This window comes from Panthera tigris, chromosome E2 (genome assembly GCF_018350195.1).
Source record: "Panthera tigris isolate Pti1 chromosome E2, P.tigris_Pti1_mat1.1, whole genome shotgun sequence".
Taxonomy (NCBI): domain Eukaryota; kingdom Metazoa; phylum Chordata; class Mammalia; order Carnivora; family Felidae; genus Panthera; species Panthera tigris.
The window spans coordinates 54,055,858-54,074,249 of record NC_056674.1 but is presented as its reverse complement, the minus strand read 5'-3'; the positions used below and the strand labels follow the sequence as shown (position 1 = coordinate 54,074,249).

The 18,392-nt window shown below is 45.3% G+C and overlaps 1 protein-coding gene and 1 long non-coding RNA gene across 2 annotated transcripts in view; one reads left to right on the top strand and one right to left on the bottom strand.

Moving 5' to 3' along the window:
• Nucleotides 1-551: 551 nt before the first annotated feature.
• LOC122234230 lies at nucleotides 552-1,575 on the bottom strand. Its single transcript, XR_006212021.1, has 2 exons — nucleotides 1,485-1,575; nucleotides 552-1,113 (listed from the first exon to the last, which is right to left on the bottom strand). It is a non-coding gene; the product is annotated as an uncharacterized LOC122234230 (long non-coding RNA).
• A 385-nt stretch (nucleotides 1,576-1,960) lies between these two features.
• The window catches only part of CDYL2 (chromodomain Y like 2), a 163,500-nt gene continuing 147,068 nt past the window's right edge, over nucleotides 1,961-18,392 (top strand). Inside the window, exon 1 of the mRNA XM_042968627.1 lies at nucleotides 1,961-2,174. Within this exon, the coding sequence (XP_042824561.1) occupies nucleotides 2,151-2,174 (24 nt within the window). The 5' untranslated portion in view covers nucleotides 1,961-2,150. The remainder of the gene's footprint in view (nucleotides 2,175-18,392) is intronic.

Here is an 18,392-nt window from a genome sequence, read left to right as displayed (position 1 = left end):
GACCTACAGATTGAGAGCTATTTATTATTGTTATTTAAAACCATAACCATTGGGAAAATAGTATGAAAAGGGGAGAGAATTGCTATAACTATTTCTACAGTTTTTAAACCAAATACACTTTGTTATTTCCACACACTCACCCTTCTCCCCCCCTCCCCCACTGTTTTAATATGGGATTTTAACTAGAAATTGGTATAAAATCTGTTGTATTGGCATAGCCTGACAAACATTCATTGTGTGCTCACTCTCTGCCAGGAATAGTGATAGATGCTTGTGATACAAAGATAAACAAGCCCCTGCAGGAAGAGGAAGAGTTTTCCAGATGGATTCCATGTGGAAGGACGTTCTAGGCAGAGGGAACAGCATATGCAAACTCACGTATCCTAGAATGAGCCAGACGTGAAAACTTTGTGGTTCAGATTCTAAGAAATTTTTTTTGAAATGAAAAATTTGATGTCCTTTAAAAGTCTGACAGCTTCTAGATTAAACCTTTTCTCTTTGTCACACATTCTCCTTCACCATCTTTCCACAAGGGCAGTGCAGGGTCCAGATTCAGACACGAATAACCTTTATTGAGTTCTGTTGCTATATGCCATTTCTTATACACATAGATCCCCTATTTAATTCTGACATCACTTTAGGTGTTTATCACCATTTCCCATTTAGAGATGAGTATAGCGACATGTCCAAAGTCTCATACAGAGGAAATGAAGGAGGAAGGATGTGAATTACGTCCATTTCTCATCTGGGGAAAGTAACCAACTAGGCATGTTGGGGGCTGGGATGTGGAAGACCTTTCTTCCGAGTTCAGAACCGCCTGTCTTCCCAGGTTCTGAGTTAACCGTATCTCTTATAGAGAGAAGTCTTTAAACAGAAGGGAGACCATTTATCCAGGATCTTGGTAGGAAGAGACGACTTGATTAAGGAGTTTGGACTTCAGGGAGCTTCTTCAATACCTCGAGCTGGAGCCTGGCACATAGTAGGAACTCCTCTGTGTGGCACGACTGAATCCTCCTCACGTCTGTGAGGCTAGTTTCTCCTCTTGGATTCCAAGTCCCTTGAGGGCAGGGTCCCGGTTGAGCCTGTCTACGGACACCCGTGTAGTTGGGTAGCCTGGAAAATGTTTGTTGAGTAGTGGATGAGTGAATGAATGGGGGGAGGCGGCTGTTGAAGGGAGGCCACGCCTGGCTCTAAAGACTTTCCAGGGTTTATGGGGTGCTGTCTTGGCGCCTCTGCATGGGCCATGTCGTCCCTCCTCCCTGGGGCCTCCACGTCTTACAAACCAGACTGGAGGGAGGGGCTATGTAGCCGGGGAGGGGCTGCAGAGCCCCAGAGGGGCCAGGTCTCCCGGGGTGGCGCCCACTCCCTCCCTGGGTTGGGGGGTGGTAGGTGGGGGGGGGCGGGGTGGGGTAAGAGGTGAGGCCCCCGGTCGGCTGAGCCCAGCTGGGGCCCCTTCCCTGCGACCGGCCACCGCTGCTCTCTACCTGCCTCCCCGGCCGCCCCTTCGCGGCCCCGGGGCCGGGTGCGCCCGGCGGGCACCTGGCCGGTCACCCCCGGGGGGAGCCCCGCCGCCGCCTCCGGAGCCGGCCCGGGGCGGCGGGGCGGGCCCTGGCGCTCCCGGACTCCGGGACCGGTCCCCCGGGGCGCGGCCGGGCAGCCGCCCCCGCCCCCCCCCTCCCCGGGGGCCGGGCCGGGCTCCCGGGGGGCGGGGACTCGCCCAGTGGCAGCAGCGTCCGGGCCGGCGGCGGGCGCGGGGCGGCTTCCTGCAGGCGGCGCCGGGGCGAGCCGTTGCCCGCTGCAGCCACCGCCGCCGGGTCGCCGGGTCGCGGGGGCCGCGGCGCTCGGGCCGCGTCGGTGCCTCCCGGGCGCGCTGCGCGGCCGTCGCTGCTGCCCGCGCTCGTGCCGCCGCCGCCGCCGCCGCCGCCGCCGCTGCCGGTTACGCCAGCCCCGCCGCCGCCCGCTCTGATTCTGCGCATAGGCAGCCCCCAAGCCTGTCATTCTGCAAAAACACAGTTTACTCAACACACCACACACACACTCACACACACACGCGCGCACACACACGCGCACACTGGCCCCCTCGCGCACACGCACGGAGGGCGCGAGCGAGCAGACGCGCACACCCGGCGAGCCAAGTTCCGCAGCCTGGCATGGCTTCTGGGGACCTTTACGAGGTACGGGGACGCGGGGGCGCGGCCGGCCCCGGCCCGCGGGGCGGCGGGCGGCGGCGGGCGGCGGGCGGCGGGGACCGGGCCGGGGCCGGGGCCGGGCGCGAGCCGGAGTTGCCGAGCCCGCGGCGGCGGCGGCGGCGGCGGCGGCCGGAGGGCGGCGGGGGCCGGGCGCGCCTCCCGCCCGCCGCCCGCCCGCCCTCCCGCGGCGCCCGCGCCCGCTCCCTCTTTCTCTTTCTCTCGCACACACACTCTCTTACTCCATCTACTTTGCGGCCTTGGAGGGGAAGGAGGAAGCCGGGCGGAGCCGGGGCGGGGGAGGTAGCGGTCCCGGGGAGGTGTTTCTCGCCCGACGAGCCGCCTCGAGTGCAGAAAGTACAGGTAAAAGTCGGCGCCGGACGTGCCGGGAATGCCGGGGGCCGCGCGGCGGCCGGCGAGGGTGCGGGGCGGGGGGTGCGCGGCCCGGGCTGGGCCGGGGGCGCGGGAGAGGAGGGGGGCGGGCGTGGGAGCGGAGCCCGGCCGCGGCCAGGCGGGGTCCGGGGGGCTGGGGGGAGACTGCGTGGGGGTGGGGGCGGCCGGGTGGGGGTACGGGGGACACCCGCCAAACCGCTCCCCGGGGCCACCAGGCCGTCTCCCCCCTCCCCCCACCTGCTGCCCCCGCCACGGGCTGGGAAGCCCTCCAGGCCGGGGCGTGGGGGCGGTCCTTGCGGGTGTCGTGCACGCCGGGGGCGAGAGGGGGCGCTGCAGAGGGCCCTGTGTGGAAGGGAAGAGAACATGGAAGTCAGAGGTGGGTGGTAACATGTTGCTGGAGGACGTGGGATGTGAGCCGTGCTCTCGACACTCTGCGTCACCCTCAGTGGATACCTGTCTCCGGGTCCACCCAGGTCCACACAGGTAGTGGCCATCCTGGGAGACTTTGAAAGCGTCTCAAAAGTGGTCAAGGAAGACGTTAGTCTGGCATCTGTGAAACAACGGAGGAATAGCCGTGGCCTCCGGGAGCTGGGTTGTAGCTGGCCCTGGACACAGCTGTTCCAGCTTTTGGGTTCCCGACGAGTGGACAGAAGGAGAAATGAGCCCCACACCCCGGGGAGAATGCGTTCAAAACGGTGTTGGCCCCAACCAAGATGGGTGTCAGAATAAGGAAGTTAAGAGGCCAGACGTCTTCAACCAGAAGGCCTAGTGATCCTCCAAGAAACCAGCGTCACCGCTCAGCCTGGACCTATGCTACCTGCACACGAATCTGTGAACCCTAGCCCTGCTTCTCAGGGCTCCTGACTAAATCGAGACGAGCACCCCAAAAGGGTGAAATTAACCTAGTGGGTAAGAAACTGCAGAAGTGATTCACCCACGAGAGACTGTAGGGGTGATTCACCTACCATGAGCTTTTCCCCCTGGGCCCTCTCGGCAGCTGAAGCTTTTCAGAGGGCAGATTTGCTGGCTGCGGTGGGAGAAGAATGGAGAACAGGCAAATTAGCTCTTGGCGTCCTGTGTGACCAAGGTCTTTGGAAGATTGTGGACTTGGTGAGGCCCAGTCATGGACCACCAGCCAGTGGGCTCCGATGGGACAGATGGGTGTCCTTGGAAGTCTTTGAAAGAACCTCTGCAAATTGACCTCTTCTTAGCCCTATTGCCTTCCTCATCCTTTTGCTGATAAGGAAGGTGAAGTTGGGTAGAAACCTGGTGAAGAACTTTGGCAGATCAAGGCCAGTGCGTGGTGCAAGCACTTTGGTCTGTTTCAAGATGGCGGAGCAATTTCTGAAACCAAAAGTTGAAGCACAGCAGAATGGGAGGTCTGATTGGACTTTCCTGTGTATCAGCAGCACTGTTAGGATATTGGTCAAGAGTCGATACTGTTCAGGGGCAAAACTCGACTCCTTAGGAGTATGGATTTTTCTGTCCATTGATACTGAGTCAACCTAGAGATGCTCCCATTGCCTGAGTGCATCCTGAAGGTGTTAAGAGGATGTATGATGAGCTGTCAGTATTTCTCCATTTAAAGTTTGGAACTTATGAACCTTCTGGGGATAATTTCTTGTTTAATGTTCACTTGAAACTATCCTCCTTAACGCTGGTAATCATAGTCGGTTAAGGGGAGTTTTCACACTGGCCTTGGAACTGTGTTAGCACCTCAAGAGTTCTTACTGGAGAACAGGACAATAATAATCATTACCTCGGTGACAGTAGGTAATTGTACTAGATGTAAAATAGTTTTCCCATAGCTGATTATTGGCATCATCGTTACTAAAAGGGCTAAATTGCATTACAAGTGTATAACCAGTGTCAACATTTTCGTAGTCTGTGTCTGTGTTATATAACCTATACTGAAGAATTTAATTTGTTGTCCAAATTTAGCTTGAAAAACAATTAAGTGCTGGGAGCTGTACATTTCTAGCGTATATATTTCTAACTGTACATTGTTGTGTGTGTGAAAAATAGGATGTTGATTTGAGGACAGATCTTGGAATACGCAGTACGTTGATTGACCTTGAGAGAAAAAAAAGAAGAAAACTGATCTTATTCTCATTTATGGTATTACATTAATTGACTATTATATTCAAGTATATATAAAATGGCTTCTTGTAACCTCTAAGAAACCGCATCTTGAGTGGGCTGAGAACTATTATATTTGTAATTGATGCACTGTACCTGTGTGTCTACTGACATTATCCTTGACCTTTTGTAGTGAAGATGTGATTTGGATTGTAGAGATTCTTCATATTCTCTTTGGTGCTTCAGATAATTTAAAGAGTAAACCCTCCTCAGATAGAATTTTTTTTTTTTTTACGGAATAGGTACAGAAAATGAAAAAATGTATGTAAGGCACTCTTCATAATGAGGAAATACAGAGTCAAGCTCACTTTCCAAAATTTTGGACTTTGACAGATGGTTCCACTTTGTTTCCCCTGTAGAAGACTTCTCATCTCACCAGAAGGTGTATTGTAGCCATCGCCTATAGAAAGGTGATCTTAAACGTTGGTTGATCTTCTTAGAGTCAGGTATCTGGCTACAAAATGAAATGCTAATCCTGATGCTTAGGTCTACATTCTGCTAAATATGACGGTCATAAAGTGGCAGTCTGTTAACAGGTTTGGGCTATCTATTTTTTTTGTTTTGTTTTGTTTTTTTGTGGGTTTTTTTTTTTTTTTTTTTGCCTCCACAGTAGATAAGAAAAATGGATTTGAGTACCTTTAGATGGTACATGTGATCTCTAGTTTATCATTGGCCCAATGCTCCCTGGTACCGCGTACCCATTCTGCTTCACTCGTATATTACTTACCTGGCTCCAGCAGGCATTAGAGTTTGCAACCCCAGAAATTTAGTTAATCTATTCGCTAAATGTTTGGGTATCAGGAAGACATAGGGAATTAGGAACCTGGTTCTCTTGTCTTGTCCCTCTCTGTGTCGCTAGCTCCTTGCACATTCAAATACTTGTTGACAGAGTCAGTGAACAGAAGACCGAATTAAGCGTGGATAAAGTACCTTGGCTGACCTTTCTTATCCTCATATTGAGTGTTACCTTCTGTTCTCTTTTCTTCCCCAGCTTGTGATCTCTCAGTGGTGGCAACACCATGTGTATGGGTAGCTCTTAGTTCTCCCTGGAAGGAAGTGTGGCTGAGTCTCTTTCCCGAGAGCCAGTCTGTTATTCATTAGAAGGATTGATCGCATCTAAGCTTCAACCATGTGGCTTTCCATGTGGCTGTTGGGTGGTGTTTTACACCCCCTCCCTTGTGATTAGCTGACAGTTGTGGAGGCGGTCTCTCTCTACTTCTTGGGCAAAATTGTTCAAAGAGAATGCTGTCTATCCGTAGACAAAGTCAGTTGTGGCCAAGATGAACTTGACAGTGATAGTTCCTTTTGGGTTTGTCAACATTCAGTTTATGTATGCATCCCAAGGTTCTATCCTAAAAGCAGGAAATGTGCCCTATGTCTTGTTTTTGGGTGGGGGTGTTGATAGGCATGCATGCACCCATCCATATCTAATACATACGTGTGTGTGATTATGTGTATGTTTGTGTGCGTGTAAATACTGCATTTCATTCCAAATAAGATAAATAATAATAATAATAATAGGTTAATTTTAGTTTTGTTGAAAGAAATTTACTTCTGTTAAAAATCAACTCTGCAAGAGTGATGACCATGGGCATTTCTGCCCTCGTGTTCTGCAAAATCACACACTAAAAATATGGGAAGATACGGGCTTATTGGGAAAACAGGATTGAGGCAGACTGCTGAAAACTTATGGAACTTTGTAACCGGAAACAAAACCAGAAGTGGCTCTAATAAAAATACAGCTTGGTTAAATCTCCACCTGGCTGGTGTTTGCCCTCAACAGGTCAGTCTATCCTTCACAGCATTCAGACTGGGTTTGTACCTCCCTTCTCTCTGTAGGTCGCCGAGGGCATTTGCTTCTAAAAGACACCATTTTCATCAAAATTAAATCCTCCCCAGAGCATAGCCCTCGTCATTCATCTCTATCGGGAGAAATGTTTTCATAGCTTCTTCATCTGTAACTTCTAGCTTCGCCTGGCAGGTTAACATAGTGGAAATCATAGTGGTTCTTAAAGCCACAGTCTGCTACCACTCATATTAAAGGAAGGCACTGGAATGCATTTCCAGCTTTGTTCTATGATCTTCATACATCATTCAGTCTTTCTTTTTCTCTGTGACAGGGCTTTCCTATGATTGCTTCAGAATATTAACAAGCTAGGAAAAAGAACACAAGAGTCAACCCAACTTACTTGTTATACTGACATCGTTTCCCTATTTACCAATCATACCTGAGGCAATTCCTGTCAAATGTGTAATAGCAGAATAGATGATCAGTGATACAACTTCTCAAATCTCTGTACCAGTGTTAGAAGGGACAGATCTCTGCAAAGAAAATTTATCGGTTCAGTTGAATCGATTCACCTGGTGAATATTGAATGGAAGTCTGATTCTCCCATCTTTTGAAAGTTATTTCAAATTGTCGTCTGTGGGCAGATACCAGCTTATTTTCAGGTAGACTTCTATGTCAAGTCATTCTTCATTGCATAAGATCATTTCTTCAGGGGATTAAACTGTCCTTGAAAGGAGTTTAGATAGCTCCTTGCTAAGGAATGTTTCAGGCATGGTAGTTTTCAAAGATCTGACGTATTAGAGACACACATTTAGAGTCCAAAGTTATAGGTCTTTCCTCATCTCTTGGATGGTGAAGACAGGAATAGATGTGGCTGAATTCGTAGCACAGTCTTTCATTTGTTCTTTTTACATTCGTAGAACACCAAATATATGGCACGCACTAGGGAAATGGTGAGATTGTGTTCTCCAGAAGTCTGTGGTCTCGTGGAGATATAGTTAAGAAAATGGGCAGTTTACAGGGCAATGGGGAAAGCGTTAATACGGGGGAAGATGGGGTTCTGTGGGAGCACAGAAGGCTTCTTAAAAGATGTGGTGGCTACGGAGGAGTAGAAGTTAGGAAATGAATGGTACCCACCCCTCATCCCTTCAAATTGAGGGAAAGGCAGGAGTTGAGGGATAACTCTTTGGTTTTCATTTTGGTCTCTTAGGTGGATAGTGGAACCAGTCACGGAGATAGAGAGCCTGGGAAGAAGCATTAATTGAAAGTAGTGAATCTGTGGAAAGGACAGTGAGTTCAGAGTGTTTGTGGAACATCCATGTATAGATGTCCACTGCCATGGTCATGTGAGCCTAAAGCTCAGAAGGGGCACCTGTTCTGGGAGTTTGGGAATCATTAGTGTATAGATCATAATTAGAGCCAAAAGACAACGTGTAAACCTGAGGAGGGCCCCGTGATGGAATATTGGAGAAAATGGACATTTAAAGGATAGAAGAAGAGAGAGAAGTGACACCAAATTTACAAGGACTAGCAAGAGAGGTAGGAGGCTTTGCTGTTATGGAAGGCATTGGGAAATTGCATTTCAAGATAAAAGGCCTACAGTGGCCTTTGGAGTTAACAACCAGGAAGTCATTGGTTCCTTAGGGTGCATCTATTCCATAGAGTGTGTTGGTGGTGGGTGAGGGAGGACCTGATTGCAGTATGATGGTGAGCAAGGGGATGTGGGAATGTGGATGCAGGGATGTCTTCTGCGGGCAACACTTTTAAGAATCTTGGGCATGATAATGTAGACAGAATGAATGTGATATCTGGGGGTGATGTTAGAGACTGGGTCAGCCATCTCCATTCCCCTGGTTCTGCACAAGGCTCTGCTACTTTGGATGATTTGGATGACAGTTGTCATGTAGATAGTGGGTATTGGACTTACATTTGTAAAAGAAGGGATTTTCCATAAACCCTACAAAGCCCTCTCCTGCTGACCTACGACAGTTGGGTCTGACATCTTCAGTAATTTAGCTGGAGAAAAGAGTAGAACACCTATAATGTAGTCATACAGAACCTTTCTAAAGGGGTTGGTCAACAAAAAGATCTCGCTAAGTTGAGTACAAGGAGGTAAGTAAAGTTCTTCATTAAGGATTTTTCATGCCAGCATTTTTCCAAGAGGAGAGGTATGGTGGACAGATCGCTATGGTGTTATTGGTAAATGGACATGATGGAGTTTTATGTGTTAACTTAGCTGGCTCCAGTCCCTAGTCATTCTGTCAAACGCTAATGTAGGTCTTGGTGGGAGGCTATTTTGTAGATGTGATTAAAGTCCACAATCAGTTGCATTTAAGGGAGATTATTCTGGATAATCTGGGTGGGCCTGATTCAGTCAACTGAAAGGCCTTTAGAACCGGGGCTTACTCCAAGAAGAAATTCCACCTGTGGATAACCGCTTCAGCTGGGAGGAGTTTCAGCTTGCCCTTCCTAATGACCTGCCCTATGGACTTTGGACTTGCCTAGCCAGCCCCCTACCCCCACCCCCACCCCCCCACCAACCACATAAGCCAGTTCCTTGCAATAAATCTTTTAAGGTGTATATCCTAGTGGTTCTGCTTCCTTGACTGAATGCTGATTGGTACAGTCAGGTTTCTGGTCCACAGGCTACCTTTTGATAACAGTGTGCTATTAGCGGTGTCCCCTAGGCCTTGGTGGCCTCTACCGTACGATGGCATCTCTTCTGTGTTTGAAGTCTCTCCGTCCGATTGAGTCTGCCACCTCTTCGAATAAACCTCACTTATTAGGGGGTGTCGTCATCTCGTTTCGTCTGCATGTGTGAAGGGCTTCAGGAGCCCGGCCAGGCTTTGGCATTCTGGCACACGGGGCTCATTCTTGAGCGTGGTGGGCACACACGGCCATGCCAGGAATTCCCCAACCAAGGGGCCACCACCCTATTCTCATTTTCTTCGTCAGGGAATTTTCCTCTCTGGTTTTCATTTCCTTGTCTTCTAGTCCAGTGTTTTAAAAATGGCATCGTCGTGGGCCTTACTGACAAGCCATGGAGCTTCTACAAGCTCTGGATTTGAATTTTATTTAAAAACAGTCATTTTCTAAATAGTCCATCGATCAAACATTTATTATATGTCTACTGTGTGCCTAGAACAATGCCAGGTGCTGGAACTGCAGCCACAAATGTCTTTTAAACTGTTGTTCAGAATGTGATAGCTAAAGGCCTAACACCCACATATGGTTATACACCACGCTTTTAACACATTGGGCTGTTCAGTACATTAAAAGGAACAGCCAGGTCAACTCTTTTCTTTGGTGAGTAGACCTCAGAATATAGCTTTTCCTGCCATCTCTGGGCATATGTTTGAACTTCTGGTAAATGCACTGCTTTAGCAACATTTTAGGTGTGCAGCATTCTTAAAAATTCAGGCCTGTTTATATCTCCTCACATAAAATTATACAGGCAAATATGCTTTTACAACACAACGCACCCACTCAATGAAATACCGCTCGAGGTTCAAATGGCGGTGGTTGGTGAATATTCTGGACATGGTGTCAGAATCAGTGTGTGATAATAACTATCTCTTTGTATTGTACCAAAGGTGATACTGGGGTTTATTGAGAGTACCAGGCCATTCTGCCCTGACTTTTTAATTTGAGAGAAGGAATGCGGGTTGTTGTTACATGTTAGAGGGTCAACCACAAAACAGACATTTCCTCTGTTTCTTCTTTCAGACTTTAGGGTCACTTAGAATGCAGAATACCCTCAGCTTGTGAGACAAGATCATAAAAACAAAGCAAACCTAACCTGACACTACTCACAACCATTTTTTATAGCAAATCAAAGATTGCTTTCTTATTTACAAGCAGACCAAATGCAGAAATAAATTGTTGAGGCTGTAATAGGAAGACAGCTAATGTTCTTGGGCCTCATTGAAAAAATTTGTTATTAATCAAAATAGGCTGGCTTTATTGCTCTCATGAGTTATAAGAAAGTAGCATCACTTAAACTTACAAAAGGCTTCTACACTAAAAAATTATTGCACGTATCTGATTTTATGTTGTTAGGTTTCCTGGAACCATTTTGATTGGGAAAAGGGGTCCATAGCTCAGCTCCAGGGTTTTCTGCGAGGCTCTAAGCTCTCCGAGGGCAGGACCATGTCTGTATTAGTTGTGATGGCATTCCCAGCTCTTGGCACTTTACTGGGTTCGTGGAAGCTTTTCAATAAATATTTGTTGAATGAATGATTGAAAATGTTTGAAGCCGATGGGCTTACGCCACCTGGGCCTTCTCTTGAGTGAGCTTCCTTTATCGCCTCCCGTATGGTTTTACTCTCTCCCTTTACTAAGATGATGCCTTCAGATTGTCCTTGACGTTCAAGATTCCATTTTGCCTTCCACCAGATCTTGTATAGATTAGGTCACAAAAGTCCCTTAAAGCCAGTTGGAACATTCAAGGCATTGTCCCTCTTGATAACTGAATGGAGAGTGGCCATCCTCTGAATCCGGCCTGTGACAGAGCCCCTCTCACACGGGCACACACAGAACTGTGGTTTGTAGCTGCCCCTATTGTTTGCATCTCTCTGCCTGTTGGCTCTGCTCTAGCCTCAGTGGCTTGGCCCCTAGTTTAATATACACCATGCATTTTAGGGGGGCCTCCTGGAACCAGACTCAGAAGTGGAGAATTACAGGTAGAGGGTTTACTGAAGAAGGCTCTCGTGAGATACACTCGTAAGGAAGTGAGGAAGGCAAGATGGGACAGGTGGAGAAGCTGACTTCCAGTCACGTTACAGTTGAGATCTCACCTGGTCCCACCGAAGGCTCTGCACCTGTGATAGCCCTTCAGCAATGACCTAAACTGAGGGCAGGGAACGGGGCCCTTGTATCCCTGTACCATGTAGACACTGCTGGTAGGCTGTCCCACGGTGAGTGGGGAGGGGTGGGGGTGTATTCTTGGGCAGAGGGCAGTTCCCTTGGGGGGGACACAGCTGTGAACCTTCTGCAGCAGAGATCTTGCTCCACGCGGAGGGGATGGGCATGTAGACCCTGAAAAGAAGACCTGGGCGTAATATCACACGATCTGCTACCCCATCAGTTCTTGCCATTCATTGATTGGTGAGTCTGTCACCAATCTGTCCAATATGCATCTGTCACCGTGCTTCTATTTTATGTTTTTGGTGCCTCCCTTGAAGACATGATTTGTCATTTGCCTGCTTCTTGGGCAGCCCAGGTCTTGAGTACTGACAGACCAGATATGTGTTAAGATCACGCCTGTGGTTTGCTTCCCCACACAGCATGTAGCACAGGGTTGCGAGCAGGGAAGTATTTCAGATGCCGTCATTTCTGTTGGGTCTCCATCCCTTATTCTTGAACTGTTTTCCTTGACTGATTCTCCCACTCCCGAGGTGCCTCTGTGTCCCCATCTTCTGCTGTCTGTTTCTTCAAGTTTGGAGATTCTTACAGTTTTGAACTTGAGTTCTTCTGCTGATTATGATGCAGTGGCTGTGTGGATGATTTCCAAGTCTCTGACACTTACCTGGATATTTTTCCCCCCTCGACTCCAGGGCTATCCATCTAACTCCACTTGGACTCTTTTCACTCAAAATATCCGAAGTTGAACTTATGATCTTCCTGTGTAAATCTTGCTTCTCTTTCTGGGTTCCTAGCCTCAGTAGTACCTCTGTCCATTGGTCTCTTAGCTAGAAATATGGCCTCCTTTATTTTGCCCAGGCACAGTGTATATTCTCTTGGCTCAGCATCCTGCCTATTTCCTGAATCTGTCCTTTTCCCCTGCATATTCTCTCTCCCCACTTGAATTCAGAAGACAACTCCCATGACTTAGATCACTCCAGAACCTCTTAGCTGATATCTCTGCATCTAGTCCAGTGTTTCTCCAAATGCTTATAAGGATCTTTCTCTGAAATACCAATGTTATCATGTCTCCTGATGAAATACTATTAAGTGATGTATTAGCTCTTTGTGATGTGACCCCTTCTCACTTCCGGCTGGTTCTCTGCTTACAGCTGTAGTCTGTTCAGAGGTCTGCTCTTGGTTTCTGAAATACTCCACATGCTCTCTTTACTCATACCTTTCTGAATGGCTGGGGCGCTGTTACCAACCCTGCCACCTTTTTGCTTGCTTAAATCCTGTTTGTCCTTTATGTCTCAATTTGGATGTTGCTCTTGGCAGACCTTCCCTGGCTCATCAGGGGTTTTCTTTGGGCTCCTGTAGCACCCCATTCTTATCTCAGTAGAGCATTCACTTCAATATGTTGTAATTTATTATCTTATTTTCTGAGTCTCCTACCAGGTTTTAAGTGTTTTGGGGGCAAGGATTCTCTCTGTCTTGTTCATTCTTTAGCACCCAGCCCATGCAGGATGCAGAAGGCAATCTGGGTAATGAAAGAATGAATGTATACAGGTCTTTCGTTTACATGAACGTTGAAACTGATCTTGACAACCTGTTTTGTATGGAGTTTGAAGGACTGTCTTTCAGTTTTCCTCAGGGCATCTAACATTCAAATCTGTTTTCTATATCTTTTATTGATCAGTTGATCAGTGGACATTGGTTTCTTACAGGCAGAACTCGTGGACAGTGTTTGGCTTTGTAATATCAGTAAAGCTAATGCAGTCTTATAGTCAAAGGACTGCCGAGTCTTGGGTTTGGGTCGCAGTTTTTAAGTCATTTGCTTAGTCTTTCACCAACATCTCCAAGAAAGGATCGAAAGCGAGGGCCTCTTTTACTCTACTGAAGGAGACAAAAAGCTTGAAATGCTAGAACTGGCTATTTTCTTCACTAAATTCTCAGTGAGTGCATCATACGTGAGCTAGACGATATCTTGCCGGACTCTTCCCGAGAGTTGCTTGAAAATCGTGACGTCGCTATTGCTTTCTCATGCAAGACTTACTAAAGGAGGACAGTGAGGCTCAGCACAGCCTCGAGTCGTGTTTAATCCTCTTGGGGATGAAGAATGGGATCAGGCCCCGCCTCACCGACTCATACCACAGGCCTTGACATTATGGGAAACATTTGATGTCTAAACTTTTCCTGGAAATCCAAACTCATTTGTGAACTACTGGAAGTCCGACTGAGTAAGGAAATCCAAACCTCCCGTCAGGACAAAAGGTGAATGGGTAAGATTTTAGTGTCTTACTGTTTACGTTGCTGCATTGGCTGGTCTGCGTTGCTCCCTGAAACCACATTCACTTTGAAGGGTGTGGTACGCATGGCGCCTGGTGAAACCGACTTTGGTGAGGGTCTTGTAGTTAATAGAAGGATAAAGGGAACCACAGAGAGGCTGGGATGCAGACACATATGGACCGTCTTCAAGTGAGAGACCTAATTTTCCCTCTGAATTGGTGTGTATTTCGGTACTAGGCAGAAAGTCATAGCTTGTTTTCTTACCTTGATCATCACACGTGGAAGAGATTGCAAAGTCTTTGATATCTTGAGGCATTTCTGTTTTACTACCCTGACCCTCCCACTCTTGTGTGGCCATGTCTATGGTGTTATGATATTTCAGGGAAGCTGGTGCAAATCCCGTTTGCTTTTGACGTAATGAAACGGTATGGTCTTTTGAAGAAATCTAATCTCTGGTCCTGGCTGATGCATGAAGAGGTTAGTGAAGTGCAATTTCCTATGATTCTCTTTCAAGATAATATTTTGTTTTAATTTTAAAGTTAAAAAAAAATGTTTATTCATTTATGTTGAGAGACAGCGAGAGACAGAGAGTAGGGGAGGGACAGAGAGAGAGGAGAGAGAGAATTCCAAGCAGGTTCACTCTGTCAGTGCAGAGCCTGATGTGGGGTTCAAACTCACGAACTGCAAGATCATGACCTGAGCTGAAATCAAGAGCCGGGCACTCAACCAACAGAGCCACCCAGACGCCCCTAAGATGATCTTAATGGTAAAAACAGTAACAATAGCGTTCAGTGAGTGTTTACTATACATCAGACACTGTCTAAATTCTTCACATTATCTCATTTAGTACTTCTTCTGGGATGGGCACTGATTTTTTTTTTTAATCCCCGTTAGTGATTCAGAAACAGACTCACAGCTACCAGATGGTAGAACCAAGATTTAAACTAGGTCATCTGAAGGGTGCCTGGGTGGCTCAGTTGGTTAAGCGTCCAATTTCAGCTCAGGTCATGAAGTTGCAGTTCAGGGGTTTGAGCCCTGCATGGGGCTCTGTGCTGATGTCTCAGAGCCTGGAGCCTACTTCGGATCCTGTTGTCTCCCTCTCTCTCTGCTCCTCCCTGCTCACACTCTGTCTCTCTCTCTCAAAAATAAATAAACATTAAGAAATTATAAAAAGATAAAATAAACTGTTCATCTGTACCACCACTTAGCTCTTGTGAAATTATAAAATGCCCACGGTTTCCCTTCCAACTTCCCTCCTTTTCTTACTAGGTGGTCCTGTGGCTGTAGCACTGTCCGTACCTGTGCTTTGTGCAGGATCATAGGCACGGGTAGGTGAGTGTTGCACTGAGAACAAGAATATTCTTGCTTGTGTAGTTCCACGCTGGTGTTGATACATCCTGCCATACTTAAATATAGACCTATCAACTGACCTTTAAAAAACCCCTTTTAGGATTTTTGCCAAGAATTCACAGAAAGCTCTCTAGTTAGCAGTTTGTAGAACAGGAAAATCAGGGTATGTGTTTCTGTTCTACGTGCAATTCTTATTTTCCAGGATTAAAAAATACTGCCGGTCATCCTTCTACAACTTTCTTTAGAAGATTTTCAGGTCTTTGGGGCAGCTGGGTGGCTCAGTTGGTTAAGTGTCCAACTTCAGCTCAGGTCACGATCTCACTGTTCGTGAGTTCGAGCCGCACGTCGGGCTCTGTGCTGACAGCTCAGAGCCTGGAGCCTGCTTGGGATTCTGTGTCTCCCTCTCTCTCTGCCCCTCTCCCACTCATGCTCTCTTTCTCTCAAAAATAAATAAATGTTAAAAAGTATTAAAAAAAAATTTTCAGGTCCTCAGACTAATAGTTTTGGGGCTAGAGGTTTGAAATCCGCTACAGTAATAGGTGCTCCTGTGTCTTCTCAGCTGTCTTAGTTTCTTCTCTCCATTATTTGTTCCCTAATATATTAAAAAAACCAGATTATAAAGCACATACATACTCACAGAAAATTTTTAAAAAAGAAAAAGCAGAAAAAAATAGCTCATGATTCTTTAATTTAGCAGTCCACTTTTAACATAGATGTATATCCTAATCTTTGTCTACTTACATAAAGAATATCCAAGTATATGTATGATAAAACTAAATATGAAATTATGGCCATACTATACAAAACATTGTACAACTCTTTTCTCTTATTTTATTTTATTTTTAAGTTTATTTATTTATTTTGAGAGAGAGAGCATGAGGGGGGGATGGCAGAGAGAGAGAGAGGGAGAGAGAGAATCCCAAGCAGGCTCCCCATGGGCAGTGCAGAGCCCGACATGGGGGCTTGAACTCACAAACTGCGAGATCATGACCTGAGCCAAAATCAAGAATTGGATGTTTAACCGACTGAGCCACCCAGGCACCCCTGTGCAACTCTTTTAAACAATATAAGTATTTCCTTTATTTAATCGTATCCTATAACATCATTTCAACATGCTGTCCTGTATAATTCATCACCTTGTACTCTATTAGATTCCATATTTAGCTTGTTTTTAAATTTTCACTATTTTAAGTCATATATAACTAAGCTCTCTTTAGAAATCTTTGTATATGTTGCTGGTACTTCCTTATGATAAATTTGTTTATGGGGAAGTTCAGTGAGTACACCCTTGATAAAAACTTTTGCTAATACTGCCGATTGGTCTCCAGAAGGGATCTGCTTGCCACGCAGTGAGGGTATTACCAGCCTTGACTGGCATGTTTATTTTACTTGGCTCTTAGCATTACTGGTATTGTTCTTAAAAACTGTAATTTATGAGGTGTTTTTCATTTCTTATTGATATATAAAGATTTAAAACAACTATTAATTTCATCATTGTCTATAGCATTCATTAACAAAAAAGATATTTTTTTCTTTTTGGTTAGTTGTTAATTTCTTTCTGGTTAGTTGTGATTTTTTTTTTTTAATAAGGAGCGTGACTTAAACATTTATACTAGATTAGATATATGTCTATTTAAGATTCTTTCTTTTTCACTTTCTAAATTTCCTCCTTCCTCCTTTGCTTCCTTCTTTCCTTCCTTGAGGTAGAGAGAAAGTTCTCCTTGTGCGAAAGCCTATACCGTTGATCTTAAGCCTCTTCTGTTTCTTTTATGGATTAATTTTTGTACACTTAATATAACCGTAATTTATTTTGCTGGATGGTGTGAAGTAGGGATATGCTTAGTGCTGTGGTTAATCTGTTGTTTCAACACCACTACTTATTAAACGACGCATTGTTCTCCCTCTGATTTGAAATGCTAGGTTTATCTTTGATGAAATTATTGCATATAGTAAGTAATATGAATGTGTTTTTGAGTATTCTCTGTCATATGGTTTTAATTGTTGGGGTTTTAGGAAACATTTTATTGTTTGGTAATTTGAGTCTACTTTCATAATTCTTATCTCAAAATATTGTGATTATTTCGGTTGATAAAGTTCCCAAATAAAATCCAGATGAGATTCTTCCTTTAATTGCACTAGATTTACAGATCACTTTGGGGAAAGTTGACATCTTTGAGATCTTGAGTATTCCCATTCAGGAATCTATTTCTCCTCGTTCATTTAAACTCCTTTTTATGTGTGTTAGCAAATCTTTCTAGTCTTCTTGATAGAGATCCTCGGTTTATTATTAGGTAGTTTAAATTGTTGTTGCTTTTGTGAATAGAGTTTATTATTGTTTATATATTAGAAGAGTGATTTTTTGTATTTGTTTTTAATTATTCACTTTCTGAATTCTTATCAGTCTAATGTGTTTCATTCAGGTCTTTCTGGCATTCTGGTCACGTAATCCTCAAATAATCTTACTGTTCTTTCTATTAGTTATACATTTCCTGTATTTTTCTACTCTTAGTTTTATTAGCCAGAATTTTCAGAAAGCGCTATCGAATAGTGTGATAGCCAGCATTTGTATCTTATTTCTTTCTTCTGATTTAATAAAGCTACCCTTTGTTTCACCATTAATTAAGACAGTGGCTGTTGATAAAAGGTAGATAGGATGTTTCCCATTAATTAAAGTTTCTGTACCTCATTTACTGTTTTCTTTTTAACAAGGAATGGGTATTATACTTTATTAGGTATTTTTTTCATACTTACTAAGGTTATCATGGAATCGTTCTCCTTATCATAAACTTGCTATAATTTAGTAACTGTAATTTCCCAAGGCGAAGTTTCCACATTTTGAACGAAACAGAGTTGGTGCTAATGCATTTTTAAATTTTAATATTTTGCAAAGTTCGGCCAGCTGCTATGTGTGTTTAGGATTGCAGTATTGATATTCAGAAATGTGGTTGGTCTTTGGTTTCTTTGTGTGTGTGTACCAATTTACTCAGATTTTAATGTCAGGATGATGCTGGTTTCATGAAAGTAATTGATTAACCTTTTATTTTTTCCTCTGTTTTTGGAAATAGTTTATACAACATGTCAATTAAGCTTTCTCTTGAATATTTTTTTGAAAGAAATAAGTTGATTATGATATTTTCTGTGTCTGGAATATTTTTTGGAGACAAAGTTTTTTAAAAATGTTTATTTATTTTTGAGAGAAAGAGAGAGAGAAAGAGAGACAACGTGCATGCATTTGTGGGGTAGGGGCAGAGAGAGAGAGAGAGAGAATCCTAAGCAGGCCCTGCACTGTCAGCACAGAGCCTGATGCAGGACTCGACCCCACGAATGGTGAGATCATGACCTGAGCCCAAATCAAGAGCCAGACGCTTAACTGACCAAGCCACCCAAGCGCTCCTGGAGACAAT